At 52.4% G+C, this 19,293-nt stretch overlaps 6 protein-coding genes across 6 annotated transcripts; 3 read left to right on the forward strand and 3 right to left on the reverse strand.

Moving 5' to 3' along the window:
• Positions 1 to 46: 46 nt before the first annotated feature.
• VTN00DRAFT_2583 (uncharacterized protein) lies at positions 47 to 355 on the reverse strand (the record flags this gene model as incomplete). Its single annotated transcript, XM_069428811.1, has 1 exon — positions 47 to 355. One exon carries the CDS (start codon positions 353 to 355, stop codon positions 47 to 49), a length of 309 nt encoding a protein of 102 aa, XP_069283629.1.
• Positions 356 to 393: 38 nt separating this feature from the next.
• On the forward strand, positions 394 to 2,343 carry VTN00DRAFT_2584 (uncharacterized protein; the record flags this gene model as incomplete). Its single annotated transcript, XM_069428812.1, has 5 exons — positions 394 to 590; positions 656 to 811; positions 874 to 1,151; positions 1,209 to 1,952; positions 2,018 to 2,343. 5 exons carry the CDS (start codon positions 394 to 396, stop codon positions 2,341 to 2,343), a joined length of 1,701 nt encoding a protein of 566 aa, XP_069283630.1.
• A 668-nt stretch (positions 2,344 to 3,011) lies between these two features.
• On the reverse strand, positions 3,012 to 4,758 carry VTN00DRAFT_2585 (uncharacterized protein; the record flags this gene model as incomplete). Its single annotated transcript, XM_069428813.1, has 7 exons — positions 3,012 to 3,077; positions 3,151 to 3,489; positions 3,577 to 3,813; positions 3,913 to 3,932; positions 4,014 to 4,433; positions 4,518 to 4,620; positions 4,693 to 4,758. The coding sequence occupies 7 exons, from the start codon at positions 4,756 to 4,758 to the stop codon at positions 3,012 to 3,014; spliced, it is 1,251 nt and encodes a 416-aa protein (XP_069283631.1).
• A 5,927-nt stretch (positions 4,759 to 10,685) lies between these two features.
• Positions 10,686 to 12,907, reverse strand: VTN00DRAFT_2586 (uncharacterized protein; the record flags this gene model as incomplete). Its single annotated transcript, XM_069428814.1, has 6 exons — positions 10,686 to 11,763; positions 11,815 to 12,163; positions 12,209 to 12,287; positions 12,340 to 12,452; positions 12,511 to 12,617; positions 12,699 to 12,907. 6 exons carry the CDS (start codon positions 12,905 to 12,907, stop codon positions 10,686 to 10,688), a joined length of 1,935 nt encoding a protein of 644 aa, XP_069283632.1.
• Positions 12,908 to 14,820: 1,913 nt separating this feature from the next.
• VTN00DRAFT_2587 (uncharacterized protein) lies at positions 14,821 to 17,124 on the forward strand (the record flags this gene model as incomplete). Its single annotated transcript, XM_069428815.1, has 2 exons — positions 14,821 to 15,247; positions 15,308 to 17,124. The coding sequence occupies 2 exons, from the start codon at positions 14,821 to 14,823 to the stop codon at positions 17,122 to 17,124; spliced, it is 2,244 nt and encodes a 747-aa protein (XP_069283633.1).
• Positions 17,125 to 17,773: 649 nt separating this feature from the next.
• On the forward strand, positions 17,774 to 19,109 carry VTN00DRAFT_2588 (uncharacterized protein; the record flags this gene model as incomplete). The annotated part of the gene is made up of 2 exons (XM_069428816.1): positions 17,774 to 17,943; positions 18,020 to 19,109. The coding sequence occupies 2 exons, from the start codon at positions 17,774 to 17,776 to the stop codon at positions 19,107 to 19,109; spliced, it is 1,260 nt and encodes a 419-aa protein (XP_069283634.1).
• Between the last annotated feature and the right edge of the window lie 184 nt (positions 19,110 to 19,293).

The raw sequence follows: 19,293 nt of genomic DNA on the forward strand, positions 1-19,293 counted from the left end.
GTCATGCCAAGCCCTTCGAGATCTCACGCCCGCCGCCAAGCTCAAATCAGATGGCGCGCATCGAGCACGTTGTCCGTCGCGCAGCAGCGAGGCATCCGCCCCCCGAGCGTCCAGACCCGCTCTTGGCACGAGCCACGCGGGCTTGGCACAGGTCCTCCTTGGCGGAGGTCTTGGCGGAAAGCTGCACGCAGCACGCCCCTGCAGGCTCTGCACTCGTTGGCTCCGTGCTGCGCTCGGTTCCTATGGGCGAACAGGCTTGACCTGGAGCGCATAGGGGATATAAGATCCTGAGACGCTCGCTCCAGGGACGATCACCCCAGCTCAGCTCTCCGGTGCAGGTCCTCTTCTTCTTCATCTTCAACAGTCAGGGACTGTTGAATCCTATCTTTCAAGATGTCGTCCCTTCCTCTTCACCAGTATGATTACATCTTCGCTATTGGTCTGATCCTTGCCTTTCTCGATGCGTGGAACATCGGTGCCAACGATGTCGCGAACTCGTTCGCGACGTCGGTTTCGTCGCGGTCCTTGACCATGTTGCAGGCCATGTTGATCGCTTCCTGCACAGAATTCCTGGGTGCTGTCCTTGTGGGGTGAGTACAGACCATGTTCGAGGATCTGTGGAAAGCAACCAGACATTGCTAACTTGCATTTCCAGAAATCGTGTGGCGGAAACCATTAAGAACGGGATCATTGGAGTCGAGAGCTTCGAGCATTCCCCTGCGGTCCTGATGCTTGGAATGATGTGTGCCCTGGTCGGATCGTCAACCTGGCTGACCTTTGCGACCAAGATGGGAATGCCTGTTTCAACCACGTGAGTCCTACCGCCTTGCAAGAGCGATGAGAAAATCAAGTCTGACCACCATTATGTCCTAGTCACTCCATCGTCGGTGCTATCATCGGTGTCGCCATTGCTTCCATTGGAAAGGATGGAGTCCAATGGGCCTGGAATGACGGAGATGGTGTTGCCGCTATTATCGCAGCCTGGTTCGTCGCCCCTGCCATTGCTGGTGGGTTCGCCGTGGTCATTTTCCTGATCACCAAATACGCCGTTCTTGAGAGAAAGAACTCGCTTTTCTGGGGTTTCTTCATGATCCCTGTTTACTGCGGTATCACGGCCGGTGTTCTCACCATGGTCATCGTGTGGAAGGGAGGTTAGTATCGTCCGTCATCCCGTTCCCTATGGGCCTTGGTACTCACCATCTTTGCAGCCCCCATTCTCAACGTGGACGACTGGACGGCTGGACAGACCGTTGGATGTATTTTCGGTGTTGCTGGAGGCGTGGTGGTCCTCTACGTCATCTTCCTGCTCCCTTACCTGTATCGCAAGCTCCACCTCGAAGACTGGACTCTCAAGCCGTGGCACATCCCCATGGGTCCGCTTCTGTGGTTCCGTGGAGAGGTTCCCCCGGCCCCTGAGGGAGTTGAGGTCGTTCAGGATTACTACCGCGGACACAAGACGAAGGAGGAGCTCGAGACCTCCCCCCCTAGCAACCCCGAAGCCGCCAATGATGTCGAGAAGAACCCGATGGAGAGCGCCACACCCGGAGTGCCTGAATCTGTGGAGGAGCAGAAACCGAAGAAGGGAGCCATCGTTGGTCCTTGGTACACGCCAAAGAACCTTTTCACCAAGGCCAAGTACTACTTCCTCCGAGGTGTCGACCGTGACATCGTCGCGGAGCAGAACGAGCACAAGGGATTCGCGGCCAAGTTCCTTGCCCCCAACATGGACAAGATCCACGCGGAGGTCAAGCACTACGACAACAAGACCGAAGCCCTGTACTCTTTCCTGCAAGTCCTCACCGCTGCCACTGCCTCGTTCGCGCACGGTGCCAACGATGTCGCCAACGCCATCGGACCCCTCTCGACCATCTACCTTGTTTGGAGCAAGAATGTCGTCAGCAGCAAGGCTCCCGTCCCTGTCTGGATTCTGGTCTTTGGTGGTGCAGCAATCAGTAAGTGAACAACCTGGTCCCTTCGTGTTTCATAGCGCAGAGAATCCGAGCTGACAGGAAAACAGCGATTGGTCTGTGGACCTACGGTTACAACATGATGCGTCAGCTGGGTAACCGTCTCACCCTCCACTCTCCTAGCCGTGGTTTCTCCATGGAGCTGGGCGCTGCCATCACCGTCATCCTCGCCTCGTGGTTCGCCATCCCTGTTTCGACCACCCAGTGTATTACCGGTGCCACTGTCGCTGTCGGTTTCTGTGCTGGTACCTGGCGCTCCATCAACTGGCGCATGGTCGCCTGGATCTATTTCGGCTGGTTCATCACGCTGCCTGTTGCGGGTATTATCTCCGGCTGTATTATGGGCATCATCATCAACGCTCCTAGGTGGGCCTAGATGGCTACTCTCTCACACACCGCTCCATAATACCTCCCTACTGGACTTTTGTCACCCCACGCCTATTGCCTATACTTCTTCCTGTATACCCCCATGTTCTTTTGTCTTCTATTGTTGCTGAGCTGGTCCCTATAATCGCGGCAGGTATATGTATAGCTCACTCCGCTGCTCTAGTGTCGATGGATTCGAAAAGGTTACGTTCGCGGAAACTCAAAAAATAAGTTTTTTTACCTCTTTTTTTTTCATATTCTTTGGGGCAATTCTTTTCGACCTAGGTATGTAGATAGATACAAGACATGCATATACCTTGTCGATAGAAAAATACCCATTTCTTTTCTCTTCATTCTCTTCTCTTCCGATTATTTTCAAGAGACCTTGAACCGGGATGTGCATGGATGCATGACTTGACAAAAATAGTACATAGCATAATGTAACTGTTTACTTACTTGCTGGGATGTCGGTTGGGAAAAAAAAGCTGCGACGATCATGATCATGATCATCAATCTAAATTCAAACGATGAAATGTATTCTATCTACGTACAATTTAGTGTTGCATAAATAAACAAGCATACAAAACCAATCTCAAAAAGCCCAACGATAAAAGACCTATTTACAGCATAATTTTCCCACGCATGTATATCTATATCATACACATCGTACATATATTATTACACCTTTGGTCCGAAGGTCGCGAGACCCTTGGCTAGCCGGTAGATCTGGCCGACGTAGAACATCTGTAAAAATTAACAAGTTAGGAGGAAAAAAAAAACCGACATTCAAGGCCAACAAGGGGGCGGGGCAACTTACACTCTCCGCACCAGCCCCCAAAATCTTCAACGGGATCAGCTTCGCCCACCCCGGCAGCGGCGCCTTGGCCAGCGGCAACCGGGCCTTCTCGTCCGGCGTGCCCGCAACGTCGAGCAGGAGTTTCGGGAACGACGGGTTCACGCACGCGGGGCGTCCGATGCCAACGAGGTCGCAGGCCCCGTCCGACACGACGGCCTTGGCGCCCTGCCGGCTGCGGATACCGCCCGTCAGCATGAGGAGGAGGTGAGGGAAGCGTTTGCGCGTCTCGGTGGCGAAGTCGAGGAAGAAGGCTTCCCGCGCGGCGGTGCGGGAGGATGTCTTTATGTTGTAGCCCATCATCTGAGATTTTTTTTTTCGTCAATAAATAAGCTCGACTAGTAAGGGAACGAAAAAAAAATTATGTTGCGGGATGGGAGAGGGGCTTACTTGAGGATTTTCCAACGATCCACCGCTAATCTCGAGGAAATCGATGCCGACCTCGACCAGGAGCTCGATCTGGCGCATCGTGTCCTCAAAGTCGGCGGCGTCGTGGTCCGCAGAGTTCAGCTTGATGCCGATGCAGAAGTTGGGGCCCACGGCCTGGCGCGTCTGCGTGATGATATCCAGGACGAATTTGGCGCGCTTTTCGGGGGTGCCGCCGTAAGCGTCTGTGCGGCGGTTTGTCTGGATGTTTGTATGTTTGTGTTAGAATGATGAACTCTCATTTTATATACTATATTGTAGATGGTTTGCATCTGGAAGTGAGGCAATTGGGTTGCATACCTTTGGAGAGAGGAACTGGTCTGTTGTCCATTTTTGGTAGTGATTAGCATGTTAGACTCAACCGATGTTTGCTCTCCATAGATCAATCTATAGCAACCTACCAATCAGGTACCCATGTGCTCCATGGAGCTCAATTCCCATGAACCCACTCTCCTTCATGAGACGGGCCGTGTCCACAAACTGGCGGACGACGTTCTCAATCTCCGCGACGGTCATCTCCCGGGGGGTACCGAAGAGCAGCGCCCCGAGGAAATAGGCCAGCAGGCCATCCCCAATCTTGATCGGAACCGCGCTGGGCGCGAGCGATTTGGCGAAGAACCCCCTCCGGCCCGCGCCCAGGGGGGACTGCCGGCCCGGATGGCAGACCTGGACGATGCCGGGCGTGCCGTGCTTCTGGCAGGCGTCCGCGTATCTGCGCCAGATGGCGAGGGCCTCCGGGTCGAATTCACCTCCGTGGGAGGTTCCCGGGGCCGCGGGGTCGCGGGGGCTTCCGAGGTGGTTGATGTCCACATGGACATTTCCTGCATGTTTAACTTAGCCCTAAAAGTTCCCCAATTGACAGAGATTCTATGTGCTTGGGATAGGTAGATAAAGTGTTTCCCCACCTGTCAAGAGGGCACCCCAGCCGCCTTCGGCCCACCGGCTGTATGCCTGGATAAAGTCCTCATTGGGAGCGCCGTCCGGGGACAGCTGCTCGGCCATTGCGGCCTGGATGATGTCAGCACTGATGAACGCGCGTACATCGTAAGACATCTGGAGCATCCAATCGGGATATCGTACCTTGACAAAGCGGTTGGGCAGGACAAGCCCGCATGGTAGCTTGACTGGATCAGCTAGCGAAGGCATAGTAAAAAAAAGCAAAAGAAAAATCAAGTACGTACAGTACTCAGGCCGGGATCTATTATGAACTGGGTAAGTGATGACAACAACTTATTGATAGCTAAATCATCCACAACTCTGAACTGAAGTGCCAGGGTCCGTTGATATCTTTATATCAAAAATCTCGAAGCTTCTCTCCCGTGTATTAGTTAACTCAGTTATGCCGACAGGCTGCTTACCAAGCACCTCGATGCTCTCCGGACGAAGTCCGTCCGAGGCTCCGTCCGAGGCTCCGGGGAGAACCTAAACATCCGCTGATTGGCTCGACGATCCCGTTTGGGGTTTTCCGGCGCTATCCCTTATCGGGTATTGATCAATTAGGGCATAGATAAGATGGCTTGATTCGATCTTCACATGTGATCTAGATTCTAAATACAGCAGCATCTCAAGTCAGAAAGGTACATGGTATTCAAAAACACAAAGCACTCGAGATCGAAATTCCAGGGGTTTGTTTTACCGACCCTCTCATCAGTTCCGTCCTTTCTACATAGGTTTGAATTTCCTCCTTGACTAAGACCCTGAAAACAGTAACGCAACCCTCTTTCTCTTCAAAGTTCTCACCACCCTCCTTGAGCGCTGCTGGATCAACAAGTTGCTTGTCGATTTTTGTCCATCCGGTGCCAGGCGGTAGACCTTTGTATTTCTTCCCCGATTGCCCAGAAGGAAAGGCGGCCCCATTCAGCGGTTCTAGTTCCTGTCGTTATTTTTGTTCTGACTGGCTCGGTTACATTGTGAGTTGATGGTTTTTTTTTGAGAGTGTGGAAGATATGCCCTCCTACCCAAATAGGCCTAGCCTCTCGCGTGTCTATGTTATTCCACATTCGTGTAAACAGTTAGAATCCTCTTTCAAGCAAGCAAGCAAGCAAGCTCATAATAATAATATCATCATCTCATAGAGTTCCGCCTCCTTCTCCCATAGAGAGGATATATCATTCCATTTTGTCTGTGCAGTGATTCGCCCGCAGTTCAGGCCTATCTTGTTCTGTTTCTGGAATCGCATTTGTCGCCTTCGTGATATCGGCATTCTTTCAGGCAAAGGTTTGTGTGAGAGAAACCCCCTTCATCATCTGCGTCACTGTCGTGCAGCGGCTGTTCCGGCAGGGGATCTACCGGTTGGGGGTGCTGGTCGTCTGGACTATTTGGAATGACTTGGTCTGCATATTAAACACTGCTCAACAGTCTTTCCTGTGCAATAGTCAGTCTTGTGCTATATTTTAGCCCCATTGTCCATATAGGAATCACAATTGCAAGGTTAGGTAGCCACCGACATGCTCACGAAAGACGGACATCTCGCCAGCTGGGTTCTAAATTGCTGTAGATAATCCTTCTTACAGAGGATCTAGTGAATCTTGAGGAACGTCGATGCCGATCCCTTCGAACCAGGCCGTAGATGCGGCTGATATTCAGCGGATGGACCTAAGAAAGTCATCATGCAATTTACAGTCGACAAGGGTATTCCCGATTCTTGATGGCCTGCTTCTTCATTGTGAAATGGTCAGCGCCGATCTCGAGGTCGTCCCGCTGCGACTAATCCATCTTATAGAGTACAGAGCTCATTTAGGCCTTGAATCAGTAGCCATCGCCGGCGTTAAGTCCTCCAAACTTGAAGGGGGTGATCATGACAGTATCCTCACCAAAGACGCGTCCGATGAAAATCATGGCATCGCCGTCTTCTCTTCTGTACAGTTACCACCGATACGGAGTATTTTGCATTCATCTGCGATTTGCCCAATTCGCATCAAAAAAAAGGAGTGAGTGAATTGAACGATCGGCGCTCGTGGGAACTTCTTTTTCATGATCTGAGTGAAAATGGGGGGCACGTTCATGATTGGAACCCCCAGGAGATAGTTATAGTTAGTCCATGAGAAACCCATAGACACAGTACAGCACACAAATATGTCAGATCCAGTATATGTCGCAGATATGTTATGCCGTAAGATCCCTAGCTACCAACCGGATCGAAGTAATCTTTGTAGGAGTCAGTCGTGATGTTCAAGTTTTTGCTGTATTTCTGCCACAGCTCCTTGAAGCTGATGTTTTGTCGGGTGAAGTCACATAGGCATAATAAATAACATTACTTTTTTTTTGTCACTAGCCTCTTTCAATCTTCCCGCCCTGTTTGCTCTGTCCTGTCTATACTGTCTATATTTCTGTCCTCCTTACCTACCTAATTTCTCCCCTCTTTCCGCAATTTTTTTTTGATTCAGAAACAGTAGGATTCAATTAGCGCAGGAGAAAATAGATGAAGCAACAGAAGCCAGGGCTATTAATATGCATGTATACTTTGTGTAGTTAAATAGATGATACTACATATACTACATATCTGTTCATCTATACATCTATACATGGGCGGTGGAGGGAGAGATCCAGGGAACTGGAAAAGGAAGCACAAAAGCAACAATAATTCACACAGCACGATGCTCCAGACCTGACCTGATCTGAACCTGAAGAAACATACAGAAAACAAAAGACATCCTTCTCCTTCTCCTCATTCCCCACTTCCACTCCAATCCGCTCCGCTCTGCTCTATACTGTGCTATGCTTTGCTCTTCTCCGCTCCGCTCCCTCACTCACTTATTACTCAACTTACCCACCCCCTCATTTTCCTAGAAAAGTAAGTACCTAGGTAAGCAAGTAGGATTCATAGATGTACAGTACTGGTACTTACAGTGCTTGCTAACTAACTAACTCCAAGACAGTAATTTCAGTAAATTCTCAAAGTTAGTCGAATTGATATTATATTATACTATATTATATGAATGGAAACGATGAGAATTTGTCTATTGTCTATATGTGGAGAAGTTGGAGAAGAAAACACACACACAGAGGAGAAAGAAGATCAGATCACATTCAGACAATCAAAGAAAGAAGTCAGGAAGGAAAGAGAGAATTCAATCCTCTCCGTTCTTCTCTTTTCTCCTCTGTCCTCCTTCCCCTCCCCCGCATGCTGGAGAGTGAAGAGAAGAGAGTAGGGTCTGGAGAGTAGATTTCAATGAACATGTATGTAGTACAGGACATACATTCTGTGTGCATCGCATTGTTGTATACGCTGTTCCCGTTGCTGTTGCTCTTGTCATTGTTGATGTTCGTATTCTTCTCCACTCTCCAAATCGATGAATTGAGTGCGGGGATAACTAACTAACTAATCGACTGATCGACAGGGGAACAGATAGGCAAAGTAAATCGACTCCTCATTCACCTCCTCAAACTGATAAAAAAAGAAACAACACATCACCAACTCCAATTCTATCCCCAACTCGTGGCGGGGTGCGGGTAGGACAGTACGAAGGAGAAGTGCAGGAAGAGAGAGAGAGAGGAGTAGGAGGCATGTAGAAGACCGAGAAATGACCGTAAGATGGATGGTACGGAACGTATGCCATGTCTCGTCATGTGGAGAATGAATACAATTTGAAGGAAGAGTTAGGTTCCGTATACGGACCGGAGTATGTCTATCAGGTAATCTCCGTATTCGCTACTGGAATTGTGTTTAAGGCAGATCAACGCAGACGTGCGGGGCGGAGAGAACAGAGAATATAGACACTGGTATGACCAGATAATTGATCTATGTCGAGGAGTCGAGATGGACGGACGTGCGGGGAAAAATAAGAAAGAGCATTCAACATCAGCATCAGCATGATCAACTAATTGAGTGATGTTGAATGAGGAGGGGAGTTTACGTGCGGGGAAAAGAAAAGGAACAGAAACGTCAGCATCAGCTTCAGCTTCAGCATAAAGAACAAAAACAAGATCCGAGGAGACCATCTGGTCCCATATGCAGTCAGTAGTGTAATGTCTGGCCGTTAACTCAATTCCCCACATGAGCTCAGCGTAGGTACCTCGAGTCAAGCTGTCAAGTCGAGTCAGGCGGACGTGCGGGGAAAAGGAAGAGAGAGCATCAGTATCAGGAGAAGGCATCAACATCAACATCAACATCCCGGGATCGACTGTATGCAGTAAGCAGGCATCAATTCCATTCCCCACGTGGGTCAGCATAGTCAAGCTGTCAGCTCCAGGCCACGTCGAAATCGGACGTGCGGAGAAACCCAAAAAGAAAAGGGACGAAATGAATCTCCAAGAATATGATCCGGAAGCCAGGTACAGCTGTCAAGCTTGAACCGGTGAGGGGCGGAAAGGGTAATGAGATCGGAATCCCCGGTGACTCAAAGTAGTATAAGCTTGAACAAGGCAAGGCAAGGCAAGCTCCACGAGCTTCCAATCTAACCCAACTGAGCTGTGAGTGTCGTCAATAATAGCTTTCCCCGCACGAGGGATGCTGAAACGCGGCCCGGTCCCGATCGGGACCGTTGACTCAGAGTGGAGATGGAGTTGGCCAACCGTGACTGGATATCATTCTGACTCTGATTTTGGGGATCTGGGGTGACAAGAGATTTGAGGTGGAGGCAAGCACAAGGTCGGGTCTGGTCGGCCCGGCAGGAACTCGGCGGAAGGGCGGTGATCGACCCGACATTCGACCTACCTCTCCACCCAACCGCCAACCTAACCACCTCACATGGAGTGCCAGTGCCAGTGCTCCGTATGGAGTACGGGGTATGGGGTTAGCAGATCCAGGAGCTTGGACGGGACTTACTTATCCAGGTTAAACCCGCGGAATCAGGTACGATGGATGCACGTGCAGGGATTATGTATTTCGTTCTCCGCGACGTCAGCTCAAGCTTCCCGAACGTGCATGATGACCAACCACGACGCGACTCATGCATCCCAGCCATACATTCACATGGTCTTCCGAGATGAGACGATGAGATGGTCTGGAAAAAAAAAAGAAAATGACAAAGTTCGGGGCGAATCGGGGTCCAGGGCCCGGGGTTAAAGATGGAGTATGTACAACGAGGTAGGTATCTGTACCTATGCAGGTCGGAAACAAAGTCAACCGACCAATCGATGGTCTAATCGGCACCAATTAAACTACTCTGTAGCTTCTACTCACATAGATTCACAGTAACTGACTACCTCGGTAACAGCTAAACTTCCCCGTGGACCTAACCCACCGACTGGCTACCTACCTATACTTAGCACATACAAGTAGGTAGGTAGATCCCCGTACCTACCTAACCTCGGGTCTCACCATCAACCCTACTTACTTACCTATTCTGTACACCGATTGCATCCTATCCTATCCTCCCCGTAACCATAATCTCCCCCCTTTTCTTCATTTTATTCTGTTTTCGTTTTCGTCGGGAGATATCGGGCGCATCTTCGGGTCCGCATACCTACCTATACACGCTTAATCTTTCCCCGCATAAAGTACCGCATCGTATCGGGTCGTCATGTCACTGACATATGGTGTCAGACGAGAGAGGGTCAGGCTTTTTCGCCGTTGGACTACTATGGAAGGGTATATGGGATGTTACGATTGGTTGGATGCGTTGTGTCTTTCGGGGATCGGGTGGATGAGTAAGATATCTGTTTAAGGTACATGCGGAGATCTACGGTACCGACTCCCGTCGGCTCCGCACGTGTAGGATACTATTTCCGTCCCGAAGCATTACCACACGCTCGCGTCAGACGTAGTTGCTTACTGAAGATTGTACGCCTGTAGTTGCTGCATTGACTGTATGTACTGTACAAGGAACCGTCGTCCGCTACCGCCAAACACGTCTTGCCTTGCCATTCTTCATCTAAGCTACCTAGTCTACCCAAAATGAGACCCGCAGGGCTGGTGAAGGAGGTGTCGAGGAAGCATAGGAAAGGGGGTATTCTTTTTTAAAACACGCTGGAAATGGACCGAAAGATTAGAACAGGAAATACAATTTGTGAAGCCTGACGGGATAGGGGGACGTAGAGAGACAAGGGGCGGGTCGAGAATAGTGCAACCGGATCCAGGATTCGTACAATAAACTCCAAGGTGGCGATAGTCGGGGATGAATCAGGGGTGCTCACAGCTTCGAATTCTTCTCATTCAGCTCATCATGGTGAAATCCATTCACGTGTCCATTTGTCCGTCCAATCGATGAGAGCAGCGCACCAACTTCCCGCTCCAGAGCCTGGACTTCCGTGTGGGGGTTGTACATCCGGGCCTTGATCCAGGCGTCCAGATCAGCGTCGCTCAGCTCGCGGATCGAGGTCTCCCGGTCGACCTTGGCTTCCTGCGCTGCCCGAATGACCTGTCGGGCGACGACCACGCTAACCTCGCGGATTCTCGTGACTTCGGGATAGAGGAGGCCCATTTCGATCTCCTCCGCGTTTAGCGCCTGGGAGAGCGCCTCGCCCGAAGCGTAGATCATGCTGTCCGTGACCTCTACGGCCTTGGACAGGATCGTTCCCAGACCAATACCGGGGAAGACGTACATGTTGTTGCCCTGACCGGCGTAGTAGGTCTTAGTCTCACCAGCCGAGTTTGTGAACGTGACAGGGTCGAAGGGGGAGCCGGAAGCGAAGAGAGCACGTCCGTCAGTGTTGGTGACTGCACTCTCAAAGGTGCACTCCGACTTGGAGGACGGGTTGGAGAGAGGGAAGATGATTGGACGAGTGTTCCACTCGGCCATCTTCTGCAGGATCTCAGGAGTGAAGACACCTCCCATGGTCGAGAGACCCATCAGGATGGTGGGTTTGACGTGGTCGATCACTTCTTCCAGGGTCTTGAACTGCTGGCCATCGTTGTCCGTGCGGGCAAAGTAGACCTTGTGTTCGGCAAGTCTGTCGCCACGGTCAGCGGTGACGAGACCCTTGGTGTCGACGAGGTAGAAACAAGCACGGGCCTCGTCCTCCGTCATGCCCTCGCGCATGAAGAACTGGACGATCTGCTTGGCAACACCAACACCGGCACTTCCAGCTCCCAGGAAGACAGCGCGGTGGTCCTTGCAAGGGATACCAGAGTGCTTCACAGCGTTGATGACACCTCCAAGGATGACGGCACCAGTTCCCTGGATGTCATCATTGAAGCAGGTGTAGTTGTGCTTGTAGCGCTCAAGGGCGGGGAAGGGGTTCTTAAAGTCCTCAAATTGGATGACAATGCTACAGTGTATGCGTTAGCGTTCATCTACAGCTGGAGTATGCGCAACTTACCCAGGCCAGCGCTCCGTCAAGGCAGCCATCAGCTCATCCAGGAATTCCTGCTCTTCTTCTGGGGTGACCTTGTCGCGGCGGCTGCCCATGTAAAGAGGGTCTTCTCTGAACGCCTTGTTGCTGGTACCCAGATCCAATGTGAGAGGGAGAGTGCACTCTGGTCGGATTCCAGCGCAAGCAGTGTACAGCGCGAGTTTGCCAATGGGAATGCCCATGCCGTTGATTCCCAGATCACCCAGGCCCAGAATTCGAGAGCCGTCCGTGATGCAGGTGATTTCGACATTGGGTTGTGGCCAATTGGCGATCACCGCAGCAAGGTTGCCGCGGTCTTCAAAGCTGAGATACATGCCTGGGGCCGTCAGCGGAAGCCCACACAGATACTAGAGTCACTTACCCTCGGGCTGTTGGTAGATCTCAGACCATCTCTGGCATGCCTCTCCAACAACAGGGGTATAGATCAAGGGGGTCAATTCCTGCGTAGTGTCAACTCCTGGTCACCAACCGGGTCAATTGGGGTCAGCGCACCTTGAGGTGATCCGTCACCAGACGGTAGAAGAGGTGCACATTGTTCTTGCGAATGGTGCTCAGGTAGAGGTACTTCTCAATGGGCGTGGTCTTCAGAGCCAGCTGGGCCAGACCTGTAGTCATGGCTCGTCAGCGTCCGCCAGACATTGTAAAGACAGGGTCAACGCATACATCTCTTCTTCTGCACCTCGTAGGTCTCTGCGCGCGGAGGAGTGAGACCGTATGTTCGAAGGTACTTGCGGATATAGGCTGGGTTGGCGGTGTCATAGTTTGCCTCCCTATTTAAAAAAAATTCTCAGTCAGCATGCGCACGCGACAGTGGAAGTAGGAGATATATAGTTCGGGAAGGGAAAACATACGCAGGAGCAGCGTGGTTTACGGGAGGCGTGTGCATGACGGCCTTGGTACGCGGGTGACTTGGGGGAGAGGAAATCAGAGGCATCGTTCCTGAGGCTGGGAGGGAGGCAGACTGAGTCACGACAGCTTGCGCAGAGGAGGAGGCAGGCTTTGCACCGTGGATGGAGGTCTTGATCGCAGGAGCAAGCCTGTTATGTATTGGGCGGAACATGGCAGGAGGGGAAAAAGGCCCCTGGATCAACAGCCGACGGTTCAGACGCAGCTTCTGTCAGATCTCCAATTGTTGCGCCTGAGGATGCTAGCGCAGCATATTAGAAATGAGCAGTGGACAGGCGAACTGTGTGCCTGGGGACGGAGAGTCGGGAATAGTCGGGACCAACAGGCCCGTCCAGGCAGGTCGGGAACATCACGGTGGAACTTGGGGAAGGAAAAAAGCAAAAATGCGAGAAGCTTCGGGGTGGGACATGGCACGCGATACGTCCAACGGTCCGTCAATTTGCGCGGCTTACAGATGACGGAGGGGAAAGTCAGGAGAACAGGAGTCCGGGAGACGCAGATGATGCGCGCAGATACCAGACGGAGAGAGCTTTTTGCAGGTGGAGCCGTTCGAGAAGGAGAGCGCAGGGAGAATGCGGAGAAGCGAGACGACGCAGGGCCGATCAGCTGAGCCCTGAGCCCTGAGGGGTCGGCAGTTGACCCGTCGGGCTCACCGGGTCGGCAGGCGCTTTCCGGGGGCTTCACGGCCGAGAGACGAGACGGTGGCTCGTTTGATAGCATATCACATTTGAACACAAAATTTTAATATAAGACTGTAAGTAAGTGCAAATCTGCTTATCACTAATTTAGATTACGACATGTATCGATGCATCCATTTCTATATAATATCCTGCATTTTGAATGTATTGGTACGTTAGAGTGGTTGTGTGGTGATCAAATGGGCGCGCTGGGGTCCGAGCCCCAGTCCCGAAGATGCCCTTCTCGCGTGGCCGACCTCGAACACCGGGTGGGCCTGGGGAGCTTTACCGTTACCTGGAGCTATCTATGGAGCTCTGACACTGCAACCCCCCAAGCAGAAGCCGTCTGTGGTTGACCTTCCCAATGTTTTTCTGCTGACAGGTATCGTCTTCCCACTTCCGTCCGGAGCACAACAGTGCGGAGATTTATGCCCGGTGCATAAGCATTTCATCCCGATCCCCTGCGTTGTTATTATGATTATTATTATCGCGCGACTGTAGTCGGGGTTACCCTAGCCAGGTTCTAACGCTGTCCTCGCGTTGCGGAAGCGCTACCTGGGGTCCACTGGGGGCTGCCCGACGGGCCATCAGCGCATCCTCAGCTCAGCCAGACACTCTCCCAGAGTCTCGCGATAGGCTCCCCAATGCCACCATTACACACACCTAGCACAGGAACGGTAATCCGAGGAGGCACATCGAGGAGAATGGTGCTTTCTGCGTCTGAAACGGCCCGGACTTCTGCCGCCGTGATTCTTTCCGATGGATCACGGAGTTCAAGCCGACCCTGGTCTTGCCGGTCTCAGTAGTGTTATCTCACTAACGGGAAGGGCCGCGGGCCAGCCAGCCAGATATTAATAATATCGACGCTTCTCGAGAGTCGAGAGCGTCCGGGCAGTGCAGCATGGCCAAGGACCCGTCTATTCTGCACCCGACGGGCTGGGGCATCGGCATGCCTGGAGAAGCTTCCTCCCCGGCCGTTCAATAAATAGCTCACGGCTCGGCTCCATACTTTCCCCGACCGATCCCTCTGACAGGCTTGACGTGCAGAAGCCCAAGGCTTAGAATGATGGAAGTCTCTGCTCTCCAGGCTGGAATTGAAGCATTCTTCCAGTGCTGGTGCGTACATGTTACATGTATTTGTATTGCTTGTACATCCCTTGCGTCCTGACGGAGTCGTCGCCGAAGATGGTCGTCGGCTGCGTGCCCGTCAACGTCATGTCACGCTCAGCAGCTGTACAAGCCGAGGCGCCCTGCTGCATGCCATGCCCATGCCAGTGCCAATGCCAGGCCTCCAAGTTACCCTCCCATGCGAACCTTATCCCGACCGCATCTCAACAGCATCCATCTCTGCCCAGCTCGCTCTCTGACATCTAGGCTGTGAACTGCTGCCATGTCGTCCTGCTGCGGATCCCGCAAGTCCCGTCAGGGAGGGGAGACGGCCCCTCTGCTGCCCCGCGATGAGGCCGAGACGGACCTTCAGCGCCGCGTGAAGCAGAAGCTGCACACCTACGAGATGCTCCGGGCCCTGAAGGAGGGCTACATGCCGTCGACAGAACAGGCCGTAGCCAACCTGCGTGCCGTCCTGGCTTCCGGTGTTCTGAATCCGGACATGGAGGACCTCAGCGATGCGGGCCGCCAGGTGGTCCGAGATTGCAAGCTCTGGCTTCGAACCTTCATCGAATTGCTACAGGAGAAGAACGACCGAGACCAATTGCAGGAGTTTCTCTGGCATCTGTCCAAGTCAAGGGCTTCCTTTGATACCTCAGCGCTTGCCAGCCATGCCTCCCGTGCTAAGGCCCAGGCGGACACGAAAGCCGGTAAGTCTGTCTAGAATACAATGCACGTTTTATGAGCGTTTGGATGCTGATTTTCTATAGCTTATGACAGTCTCCGCACCGTGGGTGACCTCCTGCTCACCAATGCCGACTTCCGCCTCTTTATCGACGACCTAGCGACAATTGGACGTCGGATATTTGCGGACACCAGCTTCTCTCTTGCAGAAGCTGCCAAGGAGGCTGGAAAGGAAGTAGAACCATCGGGACCCGAGATGGATGCCGTCAAGGGCCCCGGTGCAGACGAGAGACCTCCTCCCTCCGGAGAGGAGATCCGCATGGAGGGCGCTGAAATGGCCAAGATTGCGGCCGATGGTGCAGCACGCACTGCCAATGACGCTCTTGAAAGCGCGGAGAAGAATCTCTCGGGCGAACAGAAAGAGACATTATTCTATCGGCTGAAGCAAGCTGTTTTAAAGCTTCGAGAGCGGACTGACTATTCTAGCTCCATCTCGACACTCTCAAATCTGGTGCAACGTTATGCACGGCTGTATTCCGGTGCTGCGGATGCCGCCGCCGCTGCCGTTGGTGACGATGTCGACATTAATGATGATCTTCGTGCGGCTGTGCAGCAATTCTGGGAATTTGTTAGCTCTTTTGGAGACAAAGAGGAGTGGAGGCGTCTCGAAGAAAAGTTCAACGAGGTCCTGAAGCATGCCGGCAAAGATCCGGAATTTGAGAAGCTGATGTCGGAGATTGGCTGCTCGCTCAAGCAGATGCTCACAGATCCGAGTTTCTTCGATTCCGCTGGAGAAAAAGTAGAAGAATTAAAGGAGAAAACAAAGGAGGTTGGCGCTGAATCCGAGCTTCGTCAGGACGTTGATGCCTTTTTGCTGCAGGTTAAGCGGACTTTGAAAACGGTACCGGAGGATCCTAAGGTGTCTATACTGATCTCTGTGTCGAAGAAGATATCTAACGACCTGTGCGATGCTTACTGCAATAAAAAAGACCGTCTGGCAGCGGACCTGGTCCATATTTTCCTGCCTCTTCTGATCCGCGGAGTCCAGCATGTGCCGATTCCACGCATCGAAATTTCCGTACCGGAGATGGACTTACTTCTCGAGAATGTGATCTTAGAACCCGGACACACTATCCACAACTCATCATTCCTTCCATACAGAGCTCACATAAGCACTCGCAATGACATTGCGCTAGTGAAGACGCATTCCAAGAAGACCACTACTGATGTGAAAACCGCGTTCACTGTGACAGTAACGGGGCTGAATGTCAGCGCGTCTGAATTCGGATACTGGATCCGCACACATGCCGGGCCTTTCTTCCGCTTCAAAGACGAGGGCATCGCCAGTTTCTACCTAGACGAGCGCGGTATCGATATCTCCATCGACGTGGAGATTGGCAGGCACCGTTTGGCGCAGATTTTCAATCTCCGTGCCGTGCGCGTCCACATCCACAAGCTGGACTACACGGTGCATCGCAGCAAGTTCAGCTTCCTTTTGTGGATTGTGAAACCATTCCTCAAGCAGCTCGTTCGCCGCGTCCTGGAAAGGAAGATCGCTGAAGAGATTGTGTCTGCTGCCTACACCCTCAACCGCGAGCTGGTATTTGCAAGGGAGCGGCTACGCGCCACGATGATTGCGAATCCACAAGATCTGACGACCTTCATCAGAGCGGTGACCGCGCGTATAAGGCCGAAGCCGGATCCGAATGTCTACACTAGAGTTGGGGTCGACGCGCCTGGCAGCGGTGTATTCAAAGGGGTGTACGCTCCCGGCAGCGTAGTCAAGCTGTGGCACGAAGAAGCAGAGCATGCTCGGGAAGCTATTGAGCGTGGAGATGAAAGCGGTGGCGTTGGCACGACCTGGCGGAACGAGATCTTTGACATTTCTATGAATGAAAGATGAAGGATGATTCCAGTGCGAATGATGTATCTTGGTAGTACTTTTTAATCTTCTGTTGCCTTATGCAGGGTTCGTGACTCGATGATTTACTGGCACTGACCGGCATGAATATCACACTAGCAGGAACCATGGGCTAAGTATTAGGTTCTATTTGACAGTTTTTCTATTGCTTCTTGATCTACAAGCTCCATTAGTAAAGCATGAGTCAGTTACAGTCCTGAATCCTGTCACAGTTTGGTTCTCGTACATTCTACTCTGTACGCAGCCCTACCAGTCCGATCTATAATATCACGTGACTTTCATCGGAAAAGCTGTTCTTCCAGCGATGTTCCGGCCACCTAATCGAAAGCTCCGCCGGAGCGGCCATGGGTTGTTTATCAGCGGGTTCGATTCAATTCCTTCATTTCAGTACAGGACACTTGTCCATGTCCTGGGCCCTCTTTTTCGTCCCCGGCTATTTTACAGCTTCCGCGCTAGGTTCACACCTAACCTAACTTCATGCTCTCCCTATTATTAACTCTACAGCCCTAAAACCTAGCGGCCCAACTTCCTCTTTCCCCGCGGAGAATCCTCTGCGCCTAGCTTCATCTGAAAGGGTGTACCATTAGCTTGCTGAGCTGCACCCGCAGCTCGAGGTCCCGGTGGATGCGCCATGCATCCGTTTCATATCTTGGCGGCCATCTGTCTATTATTATTTATTCAATTGGCGATATGCGCGGAGGATTATTACAAGATCCTAGGCCTGGATAAGTCGGCGTCCGAGCGTGACATCAAGAGAGCTTATCGGACGCTGAGCAAGAAGTACCATCCGGATAAGAATCCGTAAGTTGTGCTCTTCCATAACTTTCTGTTCTTCTTTTCTATGACGATTATTTTCTTATCTAACGGATATCTGCAGAGGAGATGAAACCGCCCAGAAGAAATTCGTCGACATCGCCGAGGCGTACGAGGTCCTTTCCACACCCTCCACACGAAAGATCTACGACCAATATGGACACGAAGGACTCGAGCAACATCGCCAGGGAGGCAGCGCGGGCCGTGCCCCCCACGACCCGTTCGATCTCTTCTCCCGCTTCTTCGGCGGCGGAGGCCACTTCGGCCACGCTGGCGGCCACCGCAAGGGACCAGACATGGAGGTGCGCCTCGGGGTGCCGCTGAGGTACTTCTACACGGGCAAGGATGTGGAGTTCAACATCGAGAAGCAGCTCATCTGCGAGAGGTGTGATGGTTCCGGATCCGCGGACGGCAAGGTCGACACGTGCGACAAGTGCGGTGGCCGCGGAGTGGTGATCCAGAAGCACATGCTCGCTCCCGGCATGTTCCAGCAGGTGCAGATGCACTGCGACAAGTGCGGTGGTAAAGGACAGACGATCAAGAAGCCGTGTCCCGTGTGTCACGGCCACCGGGTGGTGAAGAAGCAGGTTCCCATGTCGGCGACGATCGAGCCGGGTATGGATAAAGGGACGCGGCTCGTCTTCGAGAACGAGGCGGACGAGAGTCCGGACTGGGTCGCGGGCGACCTGGTCGTCATCCTGGGCGAGAAGGAGCCCGAGCTGGGCGCGGACGACGAAGAGCGCACCGACGGCACCTTCTTCCGGCGCAAGGGCAAGGATCTGTTCTGGAAGGAGGTCCTCTCCCTGCGGGAGGCCTGGATGGGCGACTGGACGCGCAACATCACCCACCTGGACGGACACGTTGTCCAGCTAGGGCGCAAGCGCGGCGAGGTCGTGCAGCCGCTGTCCGTCGAGACAGTCAAGGGCGAGGGCATGCCTGTCTACCACGACGGCCACCTGCACGAGCACCGCGGCGAAGAGGACTTTGGCTCCCTGTACGTCGAGTACACCGTCGTGCTGCCAGACCAGATGGAGAGCGGCATGGAGAAGGAGTTCTGGGCGCTGTGGGAGAAGTGGCGCAAGAAGAACGGCGTCGACTTGGCCAAGGACAGCGGCCGGCCGATCCCGCCGCCGCAGCCGAAGGACGAGTTGTAATATGTGGTTCTTTTCTTTTTGACGTCCCTTCTATCTTGCGGAAACTTCTGCTTTTTTTTCTTGATTCAACTATTTCAAGTTCTATTGTGGGAGATTTCTTTTTTTTTTCCCTTTTTCTTAATTCACTGGTGTATGTGCATATGATTATATGGTTCCAGGGGTGCGTGAGCGTTAATGGGATAAT

This window comes from Thermoascus crustaceus (genome assembly GCF_041956765.1).
Source record: "Thermoascus crustaceus strain CBS 181.67 unplaced genomic scaffold VTN00scaffold_10, whole genome shotgun sequence".
Classification (NCBI taxonomy): domain Eukaryota; kingdom Fungi; phylum Ascomycota; class Eurotiomycetes; order Eurotiales; family Thermoascaceae; genus Thermoascus; species Thermoascus crustaceus.